Source organism: Lytechinus variegatus, chromosome 7, assembly GCF_018143015.1.
Source record: "Lytechinus variegatus isolate NC3 chromosome 7, Lvar_3.0, whole genome shotgun sequence".
NCBI lineage: Eukaryota > Metazoa > Echinodermata > Echinoidea > Temnopleuroida > Toxopneustidae > Lytechinus > Lytechinus variegatus.
In genome coordinates, this window is record NC_054746.1 from 6,703,779 (window position 1) to 6,724,624 (window position 20,846).

At 36.2% G+C, this 20,846-nt stretch overlaps 1 protein-coding gene across 5 annotated transcripts in view; it reads right to left on the reverse strand.

Annotated features, from left to right (window-relative positions):
- LOC121418309 (1-phosphatidylinositol 4,5-bisphosphate phosphodiesterase beta-4-like) overlaps nucleotides 1-20,846 on the reverse strand; it is a 150,867-nt gene that overhangs the window by 96,218 nt on the left and 33,803 nt on the right. For all 5 annotated transcript variants that reach the window (XM_041612100.1, XM_041612099.1, XM_041612097.1 and 2 more), the window contains exons 3-4: nucleotides 14,715-14,795; nucleotides 7,770-7,829 (exon numbers count right to left, since the gene is read on the reverse strand). In XM_041612100.1, coding sequence (XP_041468034.1) covers nucleotides 7,770-7,829; nucleotides 14,715-14,795 — 141 coding nt within the window. The remainder of the gene's footprint in view (nucleotides 1-7,769; nucleotides 7,830-14,714; nucleotides 14,796-20,846) is intronic.

Here is a 20,846-nt window from a genome sequence, read left to right on the forward strand (position 1 = left end):
AATTTCCAAATTACACACTTGACTGATTTTATCCATAATTTTCATTATTAAGGGTGTTTTTTTCCAAGAAGCATTATTTCCATAAAAATCTAATAATAATACCTTTTTTTCAATTTCTATGTAACCCATAGTAACCATGCCCTAAAAGTGCCCTCTATGAAATGCCAGGATAGTGTCATAACTTCTGCTGATTCAGCGCTATTAAAATAAGATATTTGGACTTAGAAGAAATCCCACCTGCATCAATAATGCACAACTTAAAATGCAGTGATATTTTCATAAATATTGTTTTTTCGTCTTCCATTTCACTTTCTATTTTGGTATGCAGATTTGCCAGCACCATGGGCTAGCACTAATGTACATCCTCTTAAGGGGTCAGGCCAAGAAATCGCACCACAAACAACATGACACCTCGCCCCATCTTACAAAGATTTGCCATTGATCCGATCAACCACAACTATGGATGGCCAGCAACGTGAACATCTAAAATGCAAATTTGTTCAAAATATTTTCTAGATATGATGTATTTACATACATTAATTGTTCTCTTGAAGATTCAGTGTAGTTCTCTATGATTACTGAGGAAATTGTGCAAATTTCCTGCATAAAAAAATTATGGTATAGATGGATCTCCATACAGTTGAGATTGATTGGATCAATCGTAACTCTTTGTAAGACAGGGCCCAGGAATATGCACCACTTCCAAGTTCTGATATCAATGGCTTACATGAAATTATATTTGAATTGTTATCCATCAGATTGAACTTGAAGATTCCCCCTTTTAACACTATAAATATCTCATTAAAATCAATTACAAAGAACATCTCCAACGTTGTTTGTCACTCAGTTACTATGGGAATCCCCCCCCCCCCCCAACGTAAATGGCTGATCATTGAAAGCTGCATTTCGCATTCAATCCAGCACCAAGCCTTTTTCCACTTGGTGTGTTAATCTGTCTTAGAGTTTCTTATTACAACTAGCTACAATTTTTATTAATTTCCTTCTTGTAGTTTCTATCTTAAGCATCAGTAAATTATGTACAACCAGGAAGAATTCTCTTTTATATCCTCCTACAAATAATAGGTCCATATAATTTTGAAGTTATGACGATATTTCAAAAACTTAACCTTGGTTAAGATTTCAATGTTGACGACGCCGCCGCCACCGTTGAAAAAGCGGCGCCTATAGTCTTGCTCTGCCACGCGAGTGAGACAATAATACCATTTCGTGTTCTTCAGAAAGTGGCATCTACACATAGGGCACCCCTTCCCCTTCCCCCCCCCCCCCCCCGTGCCACTGGGTGTTAAGAATACAAAAAAGGTATCAGTCCATCATACCATCGAAGGTAAGATATACTTCATTCCATACTACAATTCCATTTACAAAAAAATCAAATTAAGAAGCACTTCATACTTGCTGTACATGCCTTCTCGTATCCTCTCCACACTGTACAAACCATGCATTCTACCATCATCCATAAACCAATCCAATAATGTAACCCTCAATTATTGATGTTGAAGTGTATTTAAGAACCTAGCCACCCCAATACCTACTGCCTGACCACAAGATTCATGGTCTGGTTGGGTTAGTACATTTCCTTGTGCTTATTATTAGATTTCATCTTCGCTTCTTGAAGATATTCCTTGAAAGCCAATGTTATTCTTTTCCTTATCTTTTCTTCATTATTTTTCTTACCTTTCATTTTCTGCAATGCTTTATAACAAATGACAATATCTTTTTCTTTACCTTTCATTTTCTGAAATGCTTTTTGACAAATTATGACAATATCTTTTCTGGCTTCTTTAATGCAGGCATTCAAGACAATAACATGGCCAGCCATGGTGCAATTTCCTTCAGCAAGGAATTCATCCACAGTGTGCTGCACTCGACCCAGGTGAGGTACATTGTAAATAGGTACCGGCAGGAAGTAATTCCTCAAAAAGCTGTGTGCACCAAACAGGTAGCCTAGCTTGGCCAGGTAATAATAATAGCAGGACCCGCTGGAAGAACAGTTTTTGGAACTGAAGTGGCTACCCTGGTAAATATACCATTGATACTATTATTATTATAACATTGCACATAAAAGATATTAAAATGTCAAATGGTCAAATTGATCAAATATTGGTCTTACAATCAAACTTAAAGACTTTGTGCTATAAACAAAGTAATCAGGTTATGGAATAGTATGCATTTAAGATAAAAGCATTTCTCTTCAAATGTCTTTTTTTTCATAAATAAACAGTAAAATACACAGCAGAGAGAATTAGTGTGAGTGTGAAAAAAATCTGGTCAACCTTTTTAACTTTGATATCTGATATAAGGAATGCTATCCATTTCTGCTACATGTATACTGATCTGATATTGTAATTGGAATAGTTAAATGTAACAATTTATTTTCATAAAATAGAACTATTATTGTGCTATCTGGAGAAGCGCAATGATTCCTCTTGTTGCACATGCAGGGATTTGTCCGTGGTACATGTAGAAGCTGTATAACATTGTTACACAACACTTTTTTTGGAAAAGTGTTTAAAATCTTATACAACTAAGTTTAATTTCTAACATCTACATTAATTTTGTTTACACTGTTACACTTTAGAGTCATATAGTAAAACAGCATTGTATAAAATCTTAAATGTTCATTTTTACTGTGCATGTATCAACAAGTGGAGCTATTGTGCTTCTACGTTTGAAATTAAAAATGGATACACAAATGTTGGTTTTTTTTCAATACAAAAACTGTCATGTGGTAAAGACTGTGAGAAATTATATTTCAATAAATTCATCCACATCGGGCTGAGAAAGAGGTCAGGGAATTAATTAATTCAAGGTCATGCCTGAATGCCCCTTTTATTGACCTTGGATATCTTCTGCATCCATTTACACATTTCCCTTTTGTAGTGCCCCCTTCTTATTTAAGTGGACTTGAGCCCTAAAAAGTATACCTGAGCGGGAGATGCATTTTAGAAGAATATTTTTGTAAGATACCTTATTTGAAATAGCATGACATGTTGGTTTTTTTTCTATACCCTGCAGCGTGTGTCCTCATTCAAGTCACATACATGTCAAAATGTTAATTTGATTCTGCACTGAGCAAACATGGTAAACTCAAAGGAATGCATCTTTTTGGTGGACTTTTCTCATCTTGGCATTATGCCAGCAAATCAAGTTTGTATGTCCTTTAGCTCTCTCCTTGCATGTAGTTTCCTTTTTCAATACAGGAATACGAAATTTGCGCTTACTTCAAGTAGATTTTAAAAAGGCTGGTTATTCTTTATTTTCAAAGAGATATATATTTGATATATATCATAAAAATGTTGTGCTTGTAGAGCTGGTCTGTTTCTTTAAGATGCTGATATTATCACAAATTACAAGAGCTGAAAAAAGCTGAAATTGAAATAATTTCCAAGCCTTCCATACTTCTGTACAGAGGAAAACTACAATAAGCTAAACCTTTAATAGCTGAAAATAAAAATCAAGGAGAGCTGAAAACATTTTTAAAAAATCATCTCTCACACCCTGTATCAAATCAAATACATGAAACTTAGAAAATCATGAGGTAAACTTTCAATTGCTTCACAAGGCATTTGATTGTATTTTCTTGATCCCAAATTTGCTGGCTTGAGAGTTTCTAACTTTCTTCACACGGGAAATAAAAAACATTTCAATTTCGGTGTGTAAGAATCAATGATTCTTTAGAAATTGAATCCTACAAAGTTCGTTTTTTCCCCCAGGTACATGTATTTCAGTAAGAAATCTTTTGCTTGAGAAATATTTTTTGCAGTCCAGGAACATACCTGAACTGCTTGTTTTCTAGGAGCCTTTACTTGATATAATTATGATAAAACACATATCATACTCAACACTATCAACCTCACACAATAGGTGGTCAGTTAAATTACAAGAACTTTTTTAGGCTAAAAAATACCCATTAATTATTCCTGTATTCACACCGCCATGAAACATACCCTTCGAGATATGTTCCTGAAGTTATGAGCATGCGCAGTATGGTCTGATAAGCAGGCAAGGCGCGAGATTCAAAATCAAACTACACGCTGGGCTAAAAGTTCCAGTAAATTGCTTTCACATTGCCAAAATACCTGCGACCTTGGAAAAAATTTAACAAGTACCTACTATTTAGTGGGTATTTTCTTTTGGGGAGATTACGCGTAATTTGCTTTCACATTGGCAATATTACCTGGTATTTTCAGATCGGGTAAACTTCCCGATCGGAAAATACCTGGAACTGACGAACTTCGCGGCGGTCTGAAACCACCTAATATGGCATGCAACGTGGATAAATCATTCATTTTGTGTGAACTGAGAATCACTTTATAAAACAAACAGTGTGTGATTTTCACTGTCGACTCTTCTATCATGTAGAAATCTTTGCATACGATTGGCCAAGTCAGATGACTAATATTTTCATGAAATGTCTCTTTTTTTCTTTCTTTTTTTTTTGCTGACCACTCCTCATTTGGCCTCCTTAATCATCTCTCCCTCTCTCTCATCCATTCTCCATCTCCATTTAAGTCATAAATGTCGAGCCTCTCATTTATCGCAAACTACCTCCTCATAAATAATCATACCTGGGCATCAATAAACATCCACAATTCAAGGTGCATGCATATCAATGATATAGCAGCAGGTTTCCCCACAATCGATAGCACGCAATGACATTTACAAAGTTTGCAGTCAATGTTTACTTTTCTTCAAACTCATCAATAAAAAAAACCTAAGTGTCGAGAAATTGTGAAGTACAGCATGCATTTTTTATTTGTCAGATTCATGTCATTTTTTCATGCAAGGTGAAACATGGAAGGGACTTCACTATAATGAAGCAGAAGTACATGTATATGATGGATAATATTTAAACTGTAGTACTATCGATTCATTCTTCACTCAAGAAAAATTACAGAAAATATTTCTTGAAAATCACACATTGAATCCAATATCTGGGCTTTTTTTCAATGGAGAAAAAAAATGGATTTGCTGCTGTGTGAATTTTTTTAAACCCCCAGCAAGCATGCATGATTCGTTATTCCCACATGTCTTCAACGATACTCATGATTTTTTTTCTTCAAAATTTAATTATCCCAAAATAAAAGTATTATGTACAGTACTTGTTATTTACAAAGCTTTTCCATCCTACACCTAACAATCACTAAACAGCAAGCACTTTCACAAACAAAAAATGAGCCAAAAACTACATCCAGAAATACGTGACCAATCAAGTTTAACTTGTGGTCCCAAATAACCACTATTGTGTAGAGTGTTTGCTCAATTCAGGCATCCAACGCACGGGCTAAACAGACCCGGAGTCATGAGCCCGGCTTTGGAGTCTCCACACGCTCTCTATTTGATCAGTGTTTGTTCTTACTACATAAGCCCATTACGGAGTATTTCCTCAACTTCTTTCCCAGGCAAATGTCATCATCATGATGCTATTTGGTGAGCAAATCTTGGTCCTTTGGAAGGAAATAACTTGTACCCCTCACCCAGAGCACATGTTTTTAAAAGCTTGACTCGCGAGTGGAACATGCTCTTATCAAATTACACGTCACATCATGTAAAAATCTTTACCAAGACCTATGGCATGCTGCCGACGAGTGTCACTTTCATCTGAACTTACAAAACCTACACGTCTTGAAAAAAATATTCAGAATGGATAAATGGTCACTCCACTTGACTTCTAGAATTCCAAGATAAATCTATGTGATAGTTTGAAAAAAAGATATAAAAAATAATTCCTAGTATTTCATTTCTAAAACGCCAGTGTGTGTATCAACATTTTTTGCATAAAAAAATTAAATTCAAGATCACGTACTAAACAAGCACAGACACCCTAAAAAACAAGTGGAATGCCTGCATCATGCAATTCGATATACATGTAGCAACAGTACTGCCTTTGAATAACAGTTAATGAATAACTATTTACAGAAGTAAACACTAATATGATAATAAAATATGTCCATTGACCCAAAATGACCTTTGACCATGATTATGCGACCTATAGTGTAAGACATGTGCATCCAATCATTCATACTTGATTACCCTTATATCGATGTGTCATGAGCTAGATCCATAAAACTTTTAAGTGATGATGCCAATTCAACACATACTCCCAACACAGCCAGAGAAAATCAATTGTCCTTTAAATGAATAGATTTTGGCCATTTTCCTGAAACGCGCACAGGGTATTCGGGGATACATTGTTGCTCTTATGTCCAAGTTTCATTAACTAGGTCCATTAACTTTTTAAAGTAATGATGACAATTCCACAAATACCCCCAACATTACCATAGTTTGTTGATCATAAAATGACCTTTGACCTTGGTCATGTGACCTGAAACTCGCACAGGATGTTCAAGGATAATTAGTTGCTCTTACGTCCAAGTTTCATGAACTATAGATCAATAAAATTTCAAAGTTATGATGATGATTCCTCTAATACCCCCAACATGGCCAAAGTTTGTTGACCCTAAGTGACCTTTGATCTTGGTCATGTGACCTGAAATTCTTGCAGGATCTTCAGTGATACACTATTACCCTTATGTCTAAGTTTCAAGAACAAGGTCCATACACTTTGAAGTTATGATGACCTTTCAAAAACTTAACCTTGGTTAAGATTTCAAAGTTGCTGCAGCCCTGTCGGAAAAGCAAATAGCCAAAGCAAATTTGAAATTGCATAGCGCAGGGGGGGCCTACTAGGCCCCCCTCAGATCTCGGCCGTTTATTGACCGATTGCGACCAAATTTGGTTTGTGGGTGTCTCATTATGTATTTTACAAGAATGCGTTTTTTATTTTATTTATATAATTAATTATGCAAATATTCAATTTTTTTAAAGGAATTTTCATTTTTTTAAAGTTTTCCCCCATTTTTTGAGAAAATGCAATGGAATCAAGCATGTTAGTAGCCAGTCATGTAATCTAAAAGACAGCTCACTCAACTGTCTTGAAATTGTATAATTATTAGATTATAATAGTAATTAATTATGCGCATATGCTAATTTTTCTCGATGATATTCTTGTTTCCTTCCGTGTTTCAAAATGTGAGGAAAAACAGAAAAAAAAACATTCATCTGACAACACTTCTTGTAAAACCCATATATTGTACACACAAAAGTAGGTGGAAATTGCCATTTTCGGTGACATTGCTACATCTCCACAAGTGTACCCCCAATTTTCGCAAACAGGGTCTCAAAATGTGCGGGAGATGTGAAAGAAAAAAGTCATGAAATTTTAGCGTATTATTTTTTTGCATTTAGAAATTATCGCGAAAAGGTGTCAAGGGGGGCCTATTAGGCCCCCCCCCCCCCCCCGGGTATATAGGGTTAAGTCTCGCTCTGCTATGCAGGCGAGACAAAAATGAGTAGCTAAGATTTTAATTGCCGTATTGACTTAAAAATCCTCGGGTCGGATTCAAATCTGAGCGAAATAAATCCTGATTTATTCTGTGTGTTTTTTATGCTTTCCTCAAAAAGTTGGTTTGAATTTGACAATTTTTACAATATTGGATTCCTGAATAAAGGAGAGAAAACTGTCATCTCCTCTCTTTAATAGTACAATGACTGTACTCTACAGATTTTTATATAATGAATATACATGTACGTTTAATAAACTCGATGCTTACCAGTACTTTCAAACTAGGAAGCTATGGAGGTGGATAATATGGAAATACATTATAGAATTACACCTGCTATATGAAATATAAAAGTATGACGCATCACTTAGCAAACATAGGATCGAACAAATGATAAGAACATACCTTTGGTGCAATACCCTTCCGTACATCATTGATTTGGGATAATTCCAACACCTGCCCCTCCTGTAACGAAAAAAATGGGAAAAGAGAAGTTATCATCATGTTCATGGTGACTTCATCTACATTCGATTGGGAGGAGATTTGGCTATTGGAAGCTCTGTCATGTGCAAGATATTGCCCTTTCCTTCACCCATCTGCGCCTGCCTTACGGGCCAGTCACACCAACGAAAATTACTCCAAATCAACTGATGGTATGTCATTGGATATAGCATAATAGCTTTGGTCCATCTGGAATCGGTTTCGCTGGTGTGACTAAGTCTCTCTATCTGTCTCTCTATTCCCTTCAGACTAGACTCACCCCTCCACTAGCCTTTCGACAAGGCCTCGCGACTTGGCTCTATTCCTCGTCAAGCGATGGCTGAGACGAGACTAGCGGCCTACAAAGAGAAGGGGCGATACCCGAGTGAGCACGAGAGCAAGCGACTTTAGTCGCGAGACCTTTTGGAATCTGGTGAAGACGTGTATAACTGAATTATTCACGAGCATGCCGATGCACCAATCTGCACCGTTGGTGTCTATGACGTCATGGGACCGGGTTCGTTCGCTTCTGTGGCACCTGTAGGGTCATACGGGGTTCATTGATGCGAACATGGCCGCTACCTCTCAGGTAGTGATTCCAATTCGGAAACAATGGTTTACATAAGAAATCCTAATTGGGTTCCTACAGGCCCTGTGACTGAGCTCGAAATCCTCGCACATACTAAATTTTTGCAAATAATCTCTTTTCCAGTCGGTAGATATGTGATTTAATCATCACAATAGACACAGGGCTTTGTTTAAGGTCTATCCCTCCTTCCACTCTCAAAGAAAATTCCAACACTATTTCACTTAAGAAATAAAATGAAACGTGCAATTTAAGTTTGTACTCATACATGATTTATTTCTTTACAACCAAGGTAAGCTACCGGTAACTATGTAGGCCTATTCACTATGATACAACATAAAATTTAAGAGTTAAAAAGCGTACAAAGCTGGGATGGTACTCATCTGAAAGGAGGAAAAAAAAACAGTAAATTTAAACTGCAAATGGCAGAGAGAGAGATACAGAGAGATAATGATAATATAGAATTTGTATAGCGCATGTATCCACCTTGCCAGGTGCTCAAGGTGCTCCTGTATTACCCCAGCTAAGCTAGTCTACCGATTTGGTTTGCACAGCTTTTTGAGGAATTAATTCCTGCTGGTACCCATTTACCTCACCTGGGTTGAGAGCAGTACAATATGGGTAAATTTCTTGCTGAAGGAAAATACGCCAAATCATATGAGCCTGGATTAAGTTAAATTGAAGTTATCCCGTTTTCAAGGAAAAGTTAACGGATAGATGGACAGACGGACGGACAGACAGACGGACGGACGCCGAGCGTGATACCATAATACGTCCCGTCAGGACGGACGTATGATAATTTCTATGATCATAAATAATATGCTGGGAAAAATGATTATAAAGGCTCTGCATTAGTATTTTGAAACTATCAATCCTTGTATTCCTCGATCCTACAGTACATGCACATCCTAGCTGTAATGAGCATAGAATCACCCCTCCCATTTGAGCTGTGTGAAGGATCTGCAGTAAAACATGGTCATTAGGTTAATTATTATGTTAATAATAGCATCACGGCTGTAGCAAACTCCCATTGCTCAGCTGCTACACGTCGAAATAATGATGTAGATTGAACAGCATGGCAGTGAATAGTGTGGAAAACAAGGCACATATATGGGCCAGGGGGGGGGGGCACAAGGTACGAAGGGGCTAGGATACATAGACTGAGAAAGAGAGATAATGACATAAATGATGAAAACAAATCTGGGGAGCACTTCATGAAACAAAAAAGTCAGTGACTTTCACTGACTTCTTGTTATAAGCTACTGATATTCTTGCATCTGATTGGCTGAGAGATGTGTCAGTGCAAATCATTGATTATTCGTTTTCATGAAACACTCCCCCGATTTCAAGATGAAGAGAAGGTCATCATGCCAATTACAAGACTGACAAAATGAGCAACATCCTCCTGGTTCACCTTCTTTCAACACAATAACGATAATCATGATAAATGGCCTTTAATCTGACCATATCACTGGTCCACTATCCCTCATCAAGGATAGAGATCATACAAAACATAAAGTTGGGGGATGCTTGTTCATAATATACTCAGTAAGAAGACACTTACAAATTTGTTCAGCTTTGCACTTATTAGTTACTCTGGCTGCAATGCAGGCTTCGTGCAATAAAAAAAATCCTGTCATGTGCCATTTCTATATAATGATTCAATTAAGTATTTTGAAAGACTTCAGACTCAGAAATACATTAAGGAGAGATGCTGGTGTGCCAAAGGCATTGGGTCTGTATCAAATTATGACAGGACGCTGAGTAAAAATCATCACGGATTCTATACGAACCTGAATAAACCTAATTTTTTTTTTTGTAATTGATTTTTTGCAGGTTGCATGTCTTCAAGTCAATCAACTTACATTGATTTAAAATCATTAAAATCAGTCTCCTGAGTGACACACAGCGGTCAATTTAATCCCGCCCTAGATATTGTGTGTATCCATGGAGTGTAAACCATGGTATGCGACGCTAAAAACTGAAATGCATCCCTGTGCTTCATATCAGATAATGAAATATTTATACTTGAATTGTGAACAAAATTTAGCATATTACAAAATGGTAGAACTTATGCTCTAAATTGGTATAATATTGCTCAGGTTTCCTTTATTAAAGCGTAATTATCTCAATTTTTTTTAAACATATTTTGTTTATTCATGCAATTTGATTTTGATGAGTCATGTGTGCATGTCGAAAAATTGTTATGTCCATTTTTAAGAACATTATTTTTTGAAGACCAGCCACGGTTTCGGCCGGTTGGTAAAATCAATGACGAATATAATGTCATGACACATTTTCTATATTTCTTCTTTATTTCAATTGATTTTCCAGTGATTCTATTGATCATTAACTTTTTTTTTCTATTATAACTTCTAATATATTTCTGAATTGGGAAAAACAATCTTCATTTGTTATTTTCCTTTAATAATAATCTCTCTGGGAGTTGCTTTAAAATGTATCATTCTCTCATCCATGCAGAACTTTTCATTAAAGGTAAATTCCAGTTTTGGTAACGATATCAAAATGAGTTCGTACAGAATCCAATGAAATGACCACCAAAGTGTATGTTTGTATAAATAAAGAATATGTGCCAAAGGATTCTGGAAAAAATTGTGTAATTGCTGAGAAATTAGCAAATAAGCACAGGATTCGGGTCAAGCGTCGGTCATGACATTCAAAGCAATAATAATACACTGTCCCACATGCGCTTATCTGTGTTGCATCTTCAGTGTGAATATTTTTCAGCGTAGATTTCAAGATTTCACAAAGTTCAGTTTATGTGACTGTACCAGATCTAGATCCTCAATGATATACTGACAATTAAGCCTGGTTTTAGAGACTTTCTCATGAAATCAGTGTTTACTGCAACTACTGGTATTTCTCTTTAATTATGAAGAAAAGGTCACTACGGAGCAACCAAAGCTGAGATTAAGGACGTTATCACATCATTATATGCTGTCTCAGTCTCATTAGTGACATCTTTTAGAAAAACAACTGCCAACAACATCAAAAAACAACATCATAACTGGCTAAATTTCCACGCTTTGCATCTTTAAATCCATGGAGTGGCCATCTATTTTCCACTCCACATTACCTTGAAATTGTTTTTAGTTGGAAACTACCGGAAAAATGAAAAATATTCAGCTCTTTCTTGACTCCGATTTCTGATAATGTAAATGTTTTTTTTTTAATTATCGCAGTCCCACATGTAGACTTATATGGTGTTAACCAAGTGTAAAACAATAAACAAGTGGAATGCCTCTGGCCGTCTCACCTGCATCACGTGGTTCAATATAGCAGCAGTGCTGACTTTGAATACTACTCTAACTCGCACAAGATGTTCAGTGATACATGGTTACTCTTATGTCCACTTTTTATGAACTAGACCAATAAACTTACAGAGATATGATGGTTATTCAACAAAAAACCCCAACATGGCCAAAGTTCATTGACCTTACATGACCTTTGACCTTGATCATGTGACCTGAAACTCGAACAGGATGTTCAGTGATACTTGATTACTCTTATGTACAAGTTTCATGAATCAGATCCACAAACTTTCAAAGTTATGATGGTAATTCAACAGATACACCCAATTCGGCCAAAGTTCATTGACCTTTGACCTTGGTCATGTGACCTGAAATGCGCACAGGATGTTCAGTGATACTTGATTATTCTAATGTCCAAGTTTAATGAACTAGACCAATAAACTTTCAAAGTTATGATGGTAATTCAACAGATACCCCCGATTCGGCCAAAGTTCATTGACCCTAATTGACCTTTGACCTTAATCATGAGACCTGAAACTTGCACAAAATGTTCAGTGATGCTTGATTACTATTATGTCCAAGTTTCATGAATCAGATCCATAAACTTTCAAAGTTATGATGGGAATTCAACAGATATCCCCAATTCGGCCAAAGTTCATTGACCCTAAATGACCTTTGACCTTGGTCATGTGACGTGAAACTCATGCAGGATGTTCAGTGATACTTGATTAACCTTATGTCCAAGTTTCATGAACTAGGTCCATATATTTTCTAAGTTATGATGACATTTCAAAAACTTAACCTCAGGTTAAGATTTCGATGTTGGTTCCTCCAACATGGTCTAAGTTCATTGACCCTAAATGACCTTTGACCTTGGTCATGTGACACAAAACTCTCATAGGATGTTCAGTAATACTTGATTAACCTTATGGCCAAGTTTCATGAACTAGGTCCATATACTTTCTAAGTTATGATGTCATTTCAAAAACTTAACCTCAGGTTAAGATTTGATGTTGACGCCGCCGCCGCCATCGCCGCCGCCGTCGGAAAAGCGGCGCCTATAGTCTCACTTTGCTTCGCAGGTGAGACAAAAACGATCGATTGCTTTCAGATAATGTTGCAATACCATGAAGTCTCTACATGTGGGACTACAATAAAAAAAAAAAAAAATTGACCGAGTGTAACATCATAAAACGATGAAGAAAAGACAAGAGAGAGGTGAATATTTCAAATTTTCTTGAGTTTCCAACTAAATCAAAACAATTTCAAGGAAATTGGAAAATGAATGGCCATTTCATGGATTCAAAGATCTAAAATGTGAAATTTTAGCCACTCCAATTTTGGGGAAGGGTTTGGGTTTGTTTTGTTTTTTTGTAACATACAAAACAATCTTTTTCAGAGTCAAGAAGGAGCTGAATATTCTTCATTTTCTTGATTGTTTATTTCGAACCAAATCAAAACAATTCCAAGGAAATATGGAAACAGATAACCATTTCATGGAATTAAAGATGCAAAACAAGTGGAATGCCTCTGGCCGTCTCACCTGCATCACGCGATTCAACATAGCAGCAGTGCTGACTTTGAAAACTACTATAACTCACACAAGATGTTCAGTGATACTTGGTTACTCTTATTTCCACGTTTTATGAATTAGACCAATAAACTTACAGAGATAGCTACATGTAGGATGGTAATTCAACAAATACCCCCAATGCGGCCAAAGTTCATTGATCTCACATGACCTTTGACCTTGATCATGTGACCTGAAACTTGCACAGGATATTCAGTGATACTTGATTACTCTTATGTCCAAGTTTCAAAAGTCAGATCAATAAACTTGCAAAGTTATGATTGTAATTCAACAGATACCCCCATATCGGCCAAAGTTCATTGACCCTAAATGACCTTTGACCTTGGTCATGTGACGTGAAACTCATGCAGGATGTTTGGTGATACTTGATTAACCTTATGTCCAAGTTTAATGAACTAGGTCCATATATTTTCTAAGTTATGATGACATTTCAAAAACTTAACCTTAGGTTAAGATTTGATGTTGACGCCACCGCCGCCACGCCGTCGGAAAAGCGGCGCCGATAGTCTCACTCTGCTATGCAGGTGAGACAAAAACTTAACCTTAGGTTAAGATTTGATGTTGACACCGCCACCTTCGGAAAAGCAGCGCCTATAGTCTCACTCTGCTATGCAGGTGAGACAATATGAAATTTTAGCAACTTTTGGTGAAGGCTTTTTTTTAAAACATATTTCGGAGAGGCATTTTAGCACTTTTTAATTGGCGATTTCCACCTTATGTATTATTTTCGTTATTTTGATAATCCCCACATCATTATCTTTCCACTGATATATAATAAGGCTATATTCATAATCGATATATTTCTCCTTTAAACTCTCTCTCTCTCTCACTCCATCATCAACTAAAGCCAGGTTGGGTGTGTCCCATTATTTAACAGAGCATCTCCATTGCATACTTGCATGTAATAATGCAATTACAATTTTAGCTCAATCACTCATTCTTCATGGACACTTTAGAAAGGTTCATATATATGAAGCTGCATGGAGGTGCTTTGATTTTTTTATATGTTAACTGCTTATATGACTTGACAAAGTCAAAATTCTCTACATTCAATCATTCTATTTACCCAAGAACAGGGTAGTGTCTTCTGTATACAAGAGAGCTGTATAGACACAATTAAATACAACTAAAGTGTATGTAATATTGTCAAATACCGTACACATTTCCTCTAAAATATATCAATACAAACAGCGTAATACACTACTGTAAATGGATCCCCCAAATTAATTTCTTTTATAGGGCATCACTGTGAATCAGCTTCATCAAATGCCAAGCGTTATCTTCTGACAGAAAATATTTGGAATATATGGATTACGAAAAAATCCCCAAAGCAAAAAACAAAGAAGTTATGTCATGATAAAGGGATACATAATACAAAGAAATACATGCAAAATAGATATATTAATTATTATAACACTTACCCTGCCTTCACTCTTATAGTAGATGAAGAATCCATATTCATCAACTTTGAAGAGGCAACTCTGTTCTACTGACCCAGAATCCTATATAAAAAGAGAAAAAAGAAAAAATTTTAATTTGCGTTTATTGTTGGGAAGCGAAAGAAAAAATATGATTATCCATATTCTAAAACTTGTTCTATAAACTTATTCATATAGTTAACTGGGACTACAGATGAATAATTTGCAGTATAGACTGCTTCATGCTCCATACAGTTAAGACCCCTTCTCACCTACATGTACTTTCTTGAACTCGTTTCCAATAAAGGGGTGGTCGAGGCTGGAGATATTTCTATCTTTAATAGAGTAAAATTCACAGAACAACAAATAACAAAATTATTTAATTCTAAAGAATTGCATTATTCCGGTGAAACAGATGTAGGCATGTCTTTATGAATATTCATTAGGTGGACTGATGATGTCATAACCCCACTTGTTCTTTTGTATTTTATCATATGAAATTAGGTTTATTCAAAAATTTTCTACCGAGAATTAAAACAACTGGATTGATTTATTGCCACAACTTATTTCACCATAACAGAGACACATCATTTACACATGTACATGTATGTAAAAATGAAATATGTATGATTTCATATAAAAACACAAGAAAAAAGAAGGTGGGGATGTCACATCATGAGCCCACCTAATGAATATTCATGACGATGTGCATATAATTGTTTTCACACAATATTTGTAAACCTTAAAATTCAATAACTTTTTTATTTGTTATCCCATTTTGATGAAATTTTCAGCATTTTGCCATGCGAATTTTATCCTATTTATTTAGATATAAATATTTACAGCCTGGACCATCCCTTTAAACCAGATTGAAAAAAGATTTTTAGAAGATCACCACAACATTATAATCTCGTGAGCTGGTTTCCAGAACCACTTATTCCAAAGGTATTGATGCTAAGTCACATTTTTCACACGAGATTTGAAACCGCAGTGTACAGTAGGCATTCTACACACCGTGTATACTGGGCAGCACACCCAACTGCACAAGCTCTCATACTTCCTGGCAAAGATCGCTTCCTAGAGAACAGTTCGTCGACGTTCATCCGAACCGTCGAATCAGTCAATTTTGGTCAAAAAAAATATTTTAAGATTTTTGCAGAAAATGAATGTACAAGTCCTATTCTATTCATAAATGAATTTCTCGGCAGCAATTTATTTTAGTTTCTGAGATATGAAGGGATTTTCATGGCGATGCCACACAATTTTTTAAAATAAAATGCGCAAATCCCATTGGAAACGTAGCACTGTACTGTAGCAGAGCGATACAGCACTTTGACTGACCGCGATTTCAGTGCGCATGGTCAACCAAACTGTCGTATCGGCCAGCTGCACTGCATTGACTTTGCACGTGAAAAGCGATACGTTTTGACTGACAACGCGCGTTGAAATCGCGGTCAGGGTTTTTGTATTCCCTATGGCGCTTTTGTACAGGAGAAATATAACCACTCAAACAGAAATTGCAAGCATGGAGCTCTTTTGCAATATTTTTCTATTATCATTGGTTTTGTGTAAATATATCTACCATGTCAAGCAATTGTCTTGGTCTTTCCAACCATGTATTTTTCTAGCAATGAATATGTTGTAAGGCCAGAGAACTAAGTGTAAAAACTATAGTAAACTTTGAAGTCGATTTCTCTAAAATGGATTTACAACCGTTGTATGTGGATACGACGGTTCGGATGACCGCCGACGAGTTGTGTCCTCACCTATGCTTAAACCAGTGTAACATGGCAAACCACATCACGAGGTGGTTTTCAATTACCGTGTTTACACAGTGACACGGCTCGGGGGTTCGACACGCGAGCCGTGCTCAACACGGCAATTTTATGCTGTGTAAACGCGATCAGTGTGATCCGCGAGCCGTGTCGAACACGGCTTTTTTGATCCGCCAAAATCGTAGGTTTCAACCCGCGAGCCGAGTCAGACTCGGCAATTTTTTCGTGTGTAAACAGAAAGCCGTGTCGAACTCTCTTGACCAGGTCACTGCGCACGCTTTCACTTTTGGCATTGTTGTTGTTCGCACGGACAAGATTCGATTCCGGCGGTGAATTTCCCACGTTTAATTTGCAACGTCATAATTCTTCTTCCGTTCGAGATCCGCGAGCCGTGTTGAACTCGCCTTTTTATATGTACGTATAAACGCGATCTCTGATCCCTTCTTCGCAGTGTTCAACCCGGCTCGCGGATTCAACACCCGAGTCGAGTCAATGTGTAAACACGGTATATCTATATCTACATCTATAAAAGGAGACATCAATCTGTAAAATGTAGCTTGATTTTGCCATACATACAGTAGGATAATTAAAACAATTTCAAAGCATAATCAAACACATATCACCAAGTTTCTTTAAAAAGAAATTTTCAGCAGGCAAATTTTAAAAGGGTTTGTAAAATTGAAAATTTAGCATGTGTGCAACTTACTATATAAATCATAATTATAATGAATATACAGTATACATAGGAAATGGATTGTTACAATCGGCTACAGAGATTAACCCATGCAACTGTATGGTGCATTATCCCATCTACACGATGATTTAGATGCTGAAAGCCTACAATTTGAAGATACCATCTCTCCTTGATCAGATTGGGACGAGATGTGGAATGATAAATGAATAATCAAAGAATATTTAGGACACGCATATTGCATAATGATAAGGGAGGAGGGGGAACTGGAACAGATATATTGAAAAGCAATCATAATTATGGAGTGGCAGTTCTCGTGGTGGGTCAATCAGGGACAGCATACTTCAGAAGTTGGATGATATACAGAGGCTAACTACAATTATAACCGCCCCGAAGTTCGTCAGTTCCATGTATTCTCTGATCCAGAAATTTACCCCATCAGAAAATACCAGGTATTTTGGTAATGTGAAAGCAAACCACGCGTAATTTCCCCGAAAGAAAATACCCGCTAAATAGTAGGCACTTGGCGAAATTACGAGAACTTTCGCGGGGATTTTTCCAAGGTCGCAGGTATTTTGGCGATGTGAAAGTAATTTACGGGAACTTTTAGCCCAGCGTGTTGTTGGGCGCGGGCGCTGTGGGCTGCTGCTGGGCTAGTGATTTTGATCTCGCACCTTGCCTGCTTATCAGACCATACTGCGCATGCTCGTAACTTCAGGAACTTATCCCGAAAGGTATGTTATGGGGCGGTGTGAATGCGAGAATAATTAATGGGTATTTTTTAGCCTAAAAAAGTTCTCGCAATTTAACGGGGATTCTTGTGATCGAGGCGGTTTGAAACCACCTTATGACTGCTGTAATGAGAAATTTGTGTAGAAATTCAGGTGGTCCATAATGTGTGAAAACCCTTGGGCAAACTTGAGATTAAAAATAATATAATATATAGGCCTACTGTATATATAGCATTTATGGGGTACTGATTATCTGCTTTCCTATTCAATGGTGCACGGTATATTACCCTGGATTTAGCTCCTGCTGTCAAAGATCATTTCATCATTCCTACAGAAAAAATGTCTTTTTCAGCATAGCTGTTTGCATTTTAAACTATTAAGAAATGTCCATACAATGTTCACTAAAATGCTGAGGCGAATTGATATGTACATTCAGGAATATCATTTTATTTCGAATCGAAAATGAACATACTACAGAAGCTTAGTCTTCAGGCACAGACCCTCATTGGAACTTTGATTACCAAGTGTGCCTCCATGCAAAGAGTAGCACATACAAAACTTTGTATTTCAATACTCAGTACACAAAGCATGAGTAGGCTGCAATTCAGACACTTTACTCAAGTGGAGGGCTTGCCCAACAGACTAACAGAGGTATGAGAGATACTTTCATGATATATTTCATAGAGGAATTATACGTTTGAAAAAAAAACATGAATTTGATCATAATAATTACTTTTTATTAGGCCAAGTTAAAAAAAGAAAGTAGTTGATCGTCCTCGCGCGCATCTATTTTGGCCGCCGCATGGAAATTTTTGATATTTACTATTTTCAAAAATTGGCTAAAAAAAAAAAAAAATCGTGATGTTCCTTTTTTGATGTTCCCTTTTTCATTGCAGCATCAATTTTCTTGATATTTACTATTTTTATGGCTGCTGAATAGCGAAAAAAAATCACAAAATTGGCGAGCGATTTGCTCTCATGTGCTTTGGGAACTCTCTCGCAACTTCAAAAACAATTGCAAAGTCCGATATCGCCGTAACTGCAAGAAAGAAAAAAATTCTGATTTGTTTTTCTATTGGAATTTTGAAGATACCATCATAAATTAGCGTGAAAATAAAGTTTGCAAACTCGGGGAAGATCACGGATTTCTTCATTTTTAGTGCATTTTCGGGGACCCCGCTTCCTGAATCTGAACTAATCCGTCGCATGCTTTGGAAATATGGCGCAGAAAAATCAATTTTAATGACGTAAATTTGTATTTCGGCGGGTTTTTGGTGAGTGATAGCACCTGTACTTCGATGTGTGTTACAGTGATTGACTGCTTGTTGTGACTCTGTTGGGTAATGCATGACTTGTGTGCTGGGATGATGTTATTGACTGTGCTGGCGCAACATGTGAATTTGTGAAATGAATTGAATTTTCTAACGTCAGCAGGCAGTGCAATGAATATTCAAAAAAATAATTTCAAGTGGGTCATTCTTTATGAAGATTGAAAATAATTAAATGGGATTCCAAGAAGTGCCAATTCTGTTCAAATTTGATAAACTTTATTCTTCCTTGAGCTATTCAATTTGATGGAAAATTGTAAAAATTAGTATCTAACACTTACAGTTACAAACATGAAAATAATAAACATTAGGCCTATGTGAACAATTAACAATTAACTCAATCATCATTTAACATTTGATATCAATTAAAAATGAATAAAAATTGAACAGTATTAAACAACATGTAAATGAATATACAAGCAGCTGGAAAACTGCGATGCGAAACCATGCCCAGAGCTAAAAAAAAAAGAGATTGGCTCTGGAAAACTAAACATGGCTCCATGGTAATAAAATGACCCCACCCCCCATGCATTTTTTACCTTTACAAGAATAATGTTTAAATCATTCACTTGACATGAACGTTTTGTTTTACAATACAGTACCGGTATACATCAGTATAACTACTTAAATAGATTTTTATCACATAATACATTTTCCATAGATTTCCAATCAATTGTATATTATGCATATATATATATATACATTTCTACTCATTTATTTTTAATATTGAGCATTCATCGATCACATATTTCGAGCTTGACATGGCCTGACAACGATTTTAATAAAAAATAGCAAAAAAATAGTAAATAGTAAGGACCTCCCTCATCACTAATGTCAAAAAAAGGGCAGAGAAAATGCCTCCTTTTTTAAAAAAAAATAGTAAGATAGCAAATAGTAAGGACCTCCCTCATCACCGCTCTCAAAAAACCCGGACGATCAACTACTTTCTTTTTTTACTTGGCCTTAAGCGCTTTTTCAAAAGTTACAGAGCGCTATACAAATGACGAAACAAATACAATCAGTAAAAACTTAAAACAAAACTACACAAAATGAAACACTACTTGCAATATAAAAACAAATGAAATTTAAGCATCTTCTTATTACACATCAATAGAAGGACATTGTCTAAGTTCATGAGGTAATGTATTCCAATATTTTGGAGCAAACACAGAAAATGACCTATCACTAATTTACTGATTTTACATGAGTTTTTTGTTCTAAGTTTTCACAAATATCAAGTTATTTTTTTTAAAGATCTTTAAATCACAAAGAATAAAAGACAAGAAACATATTTGTCGTCATTTAGTATCAAATACACGTCTTGTCACTTTCTCTGCCTGCATTCATTGTAAATTTATGCTTTCCCCTATTGCAGTGGATATTCTACTTTCCTTATACAAAAGCAAATCATAAAACTAAACATTTATCAGTCAGAATGAGGCACTAAAATTGGTGATTTATGATCGCAAGAATTGCTTCATTTCCTTGTAAAGGTTCCCATCTCAATTGAGTACAAAAGCTCTATCTCATCTAAGTACTATGGCACTGAGCACTTAAAGGGGAATGAAACCTTTGGAACAAGTAGGCTTGTGTCAAAACAGAAAAATCAA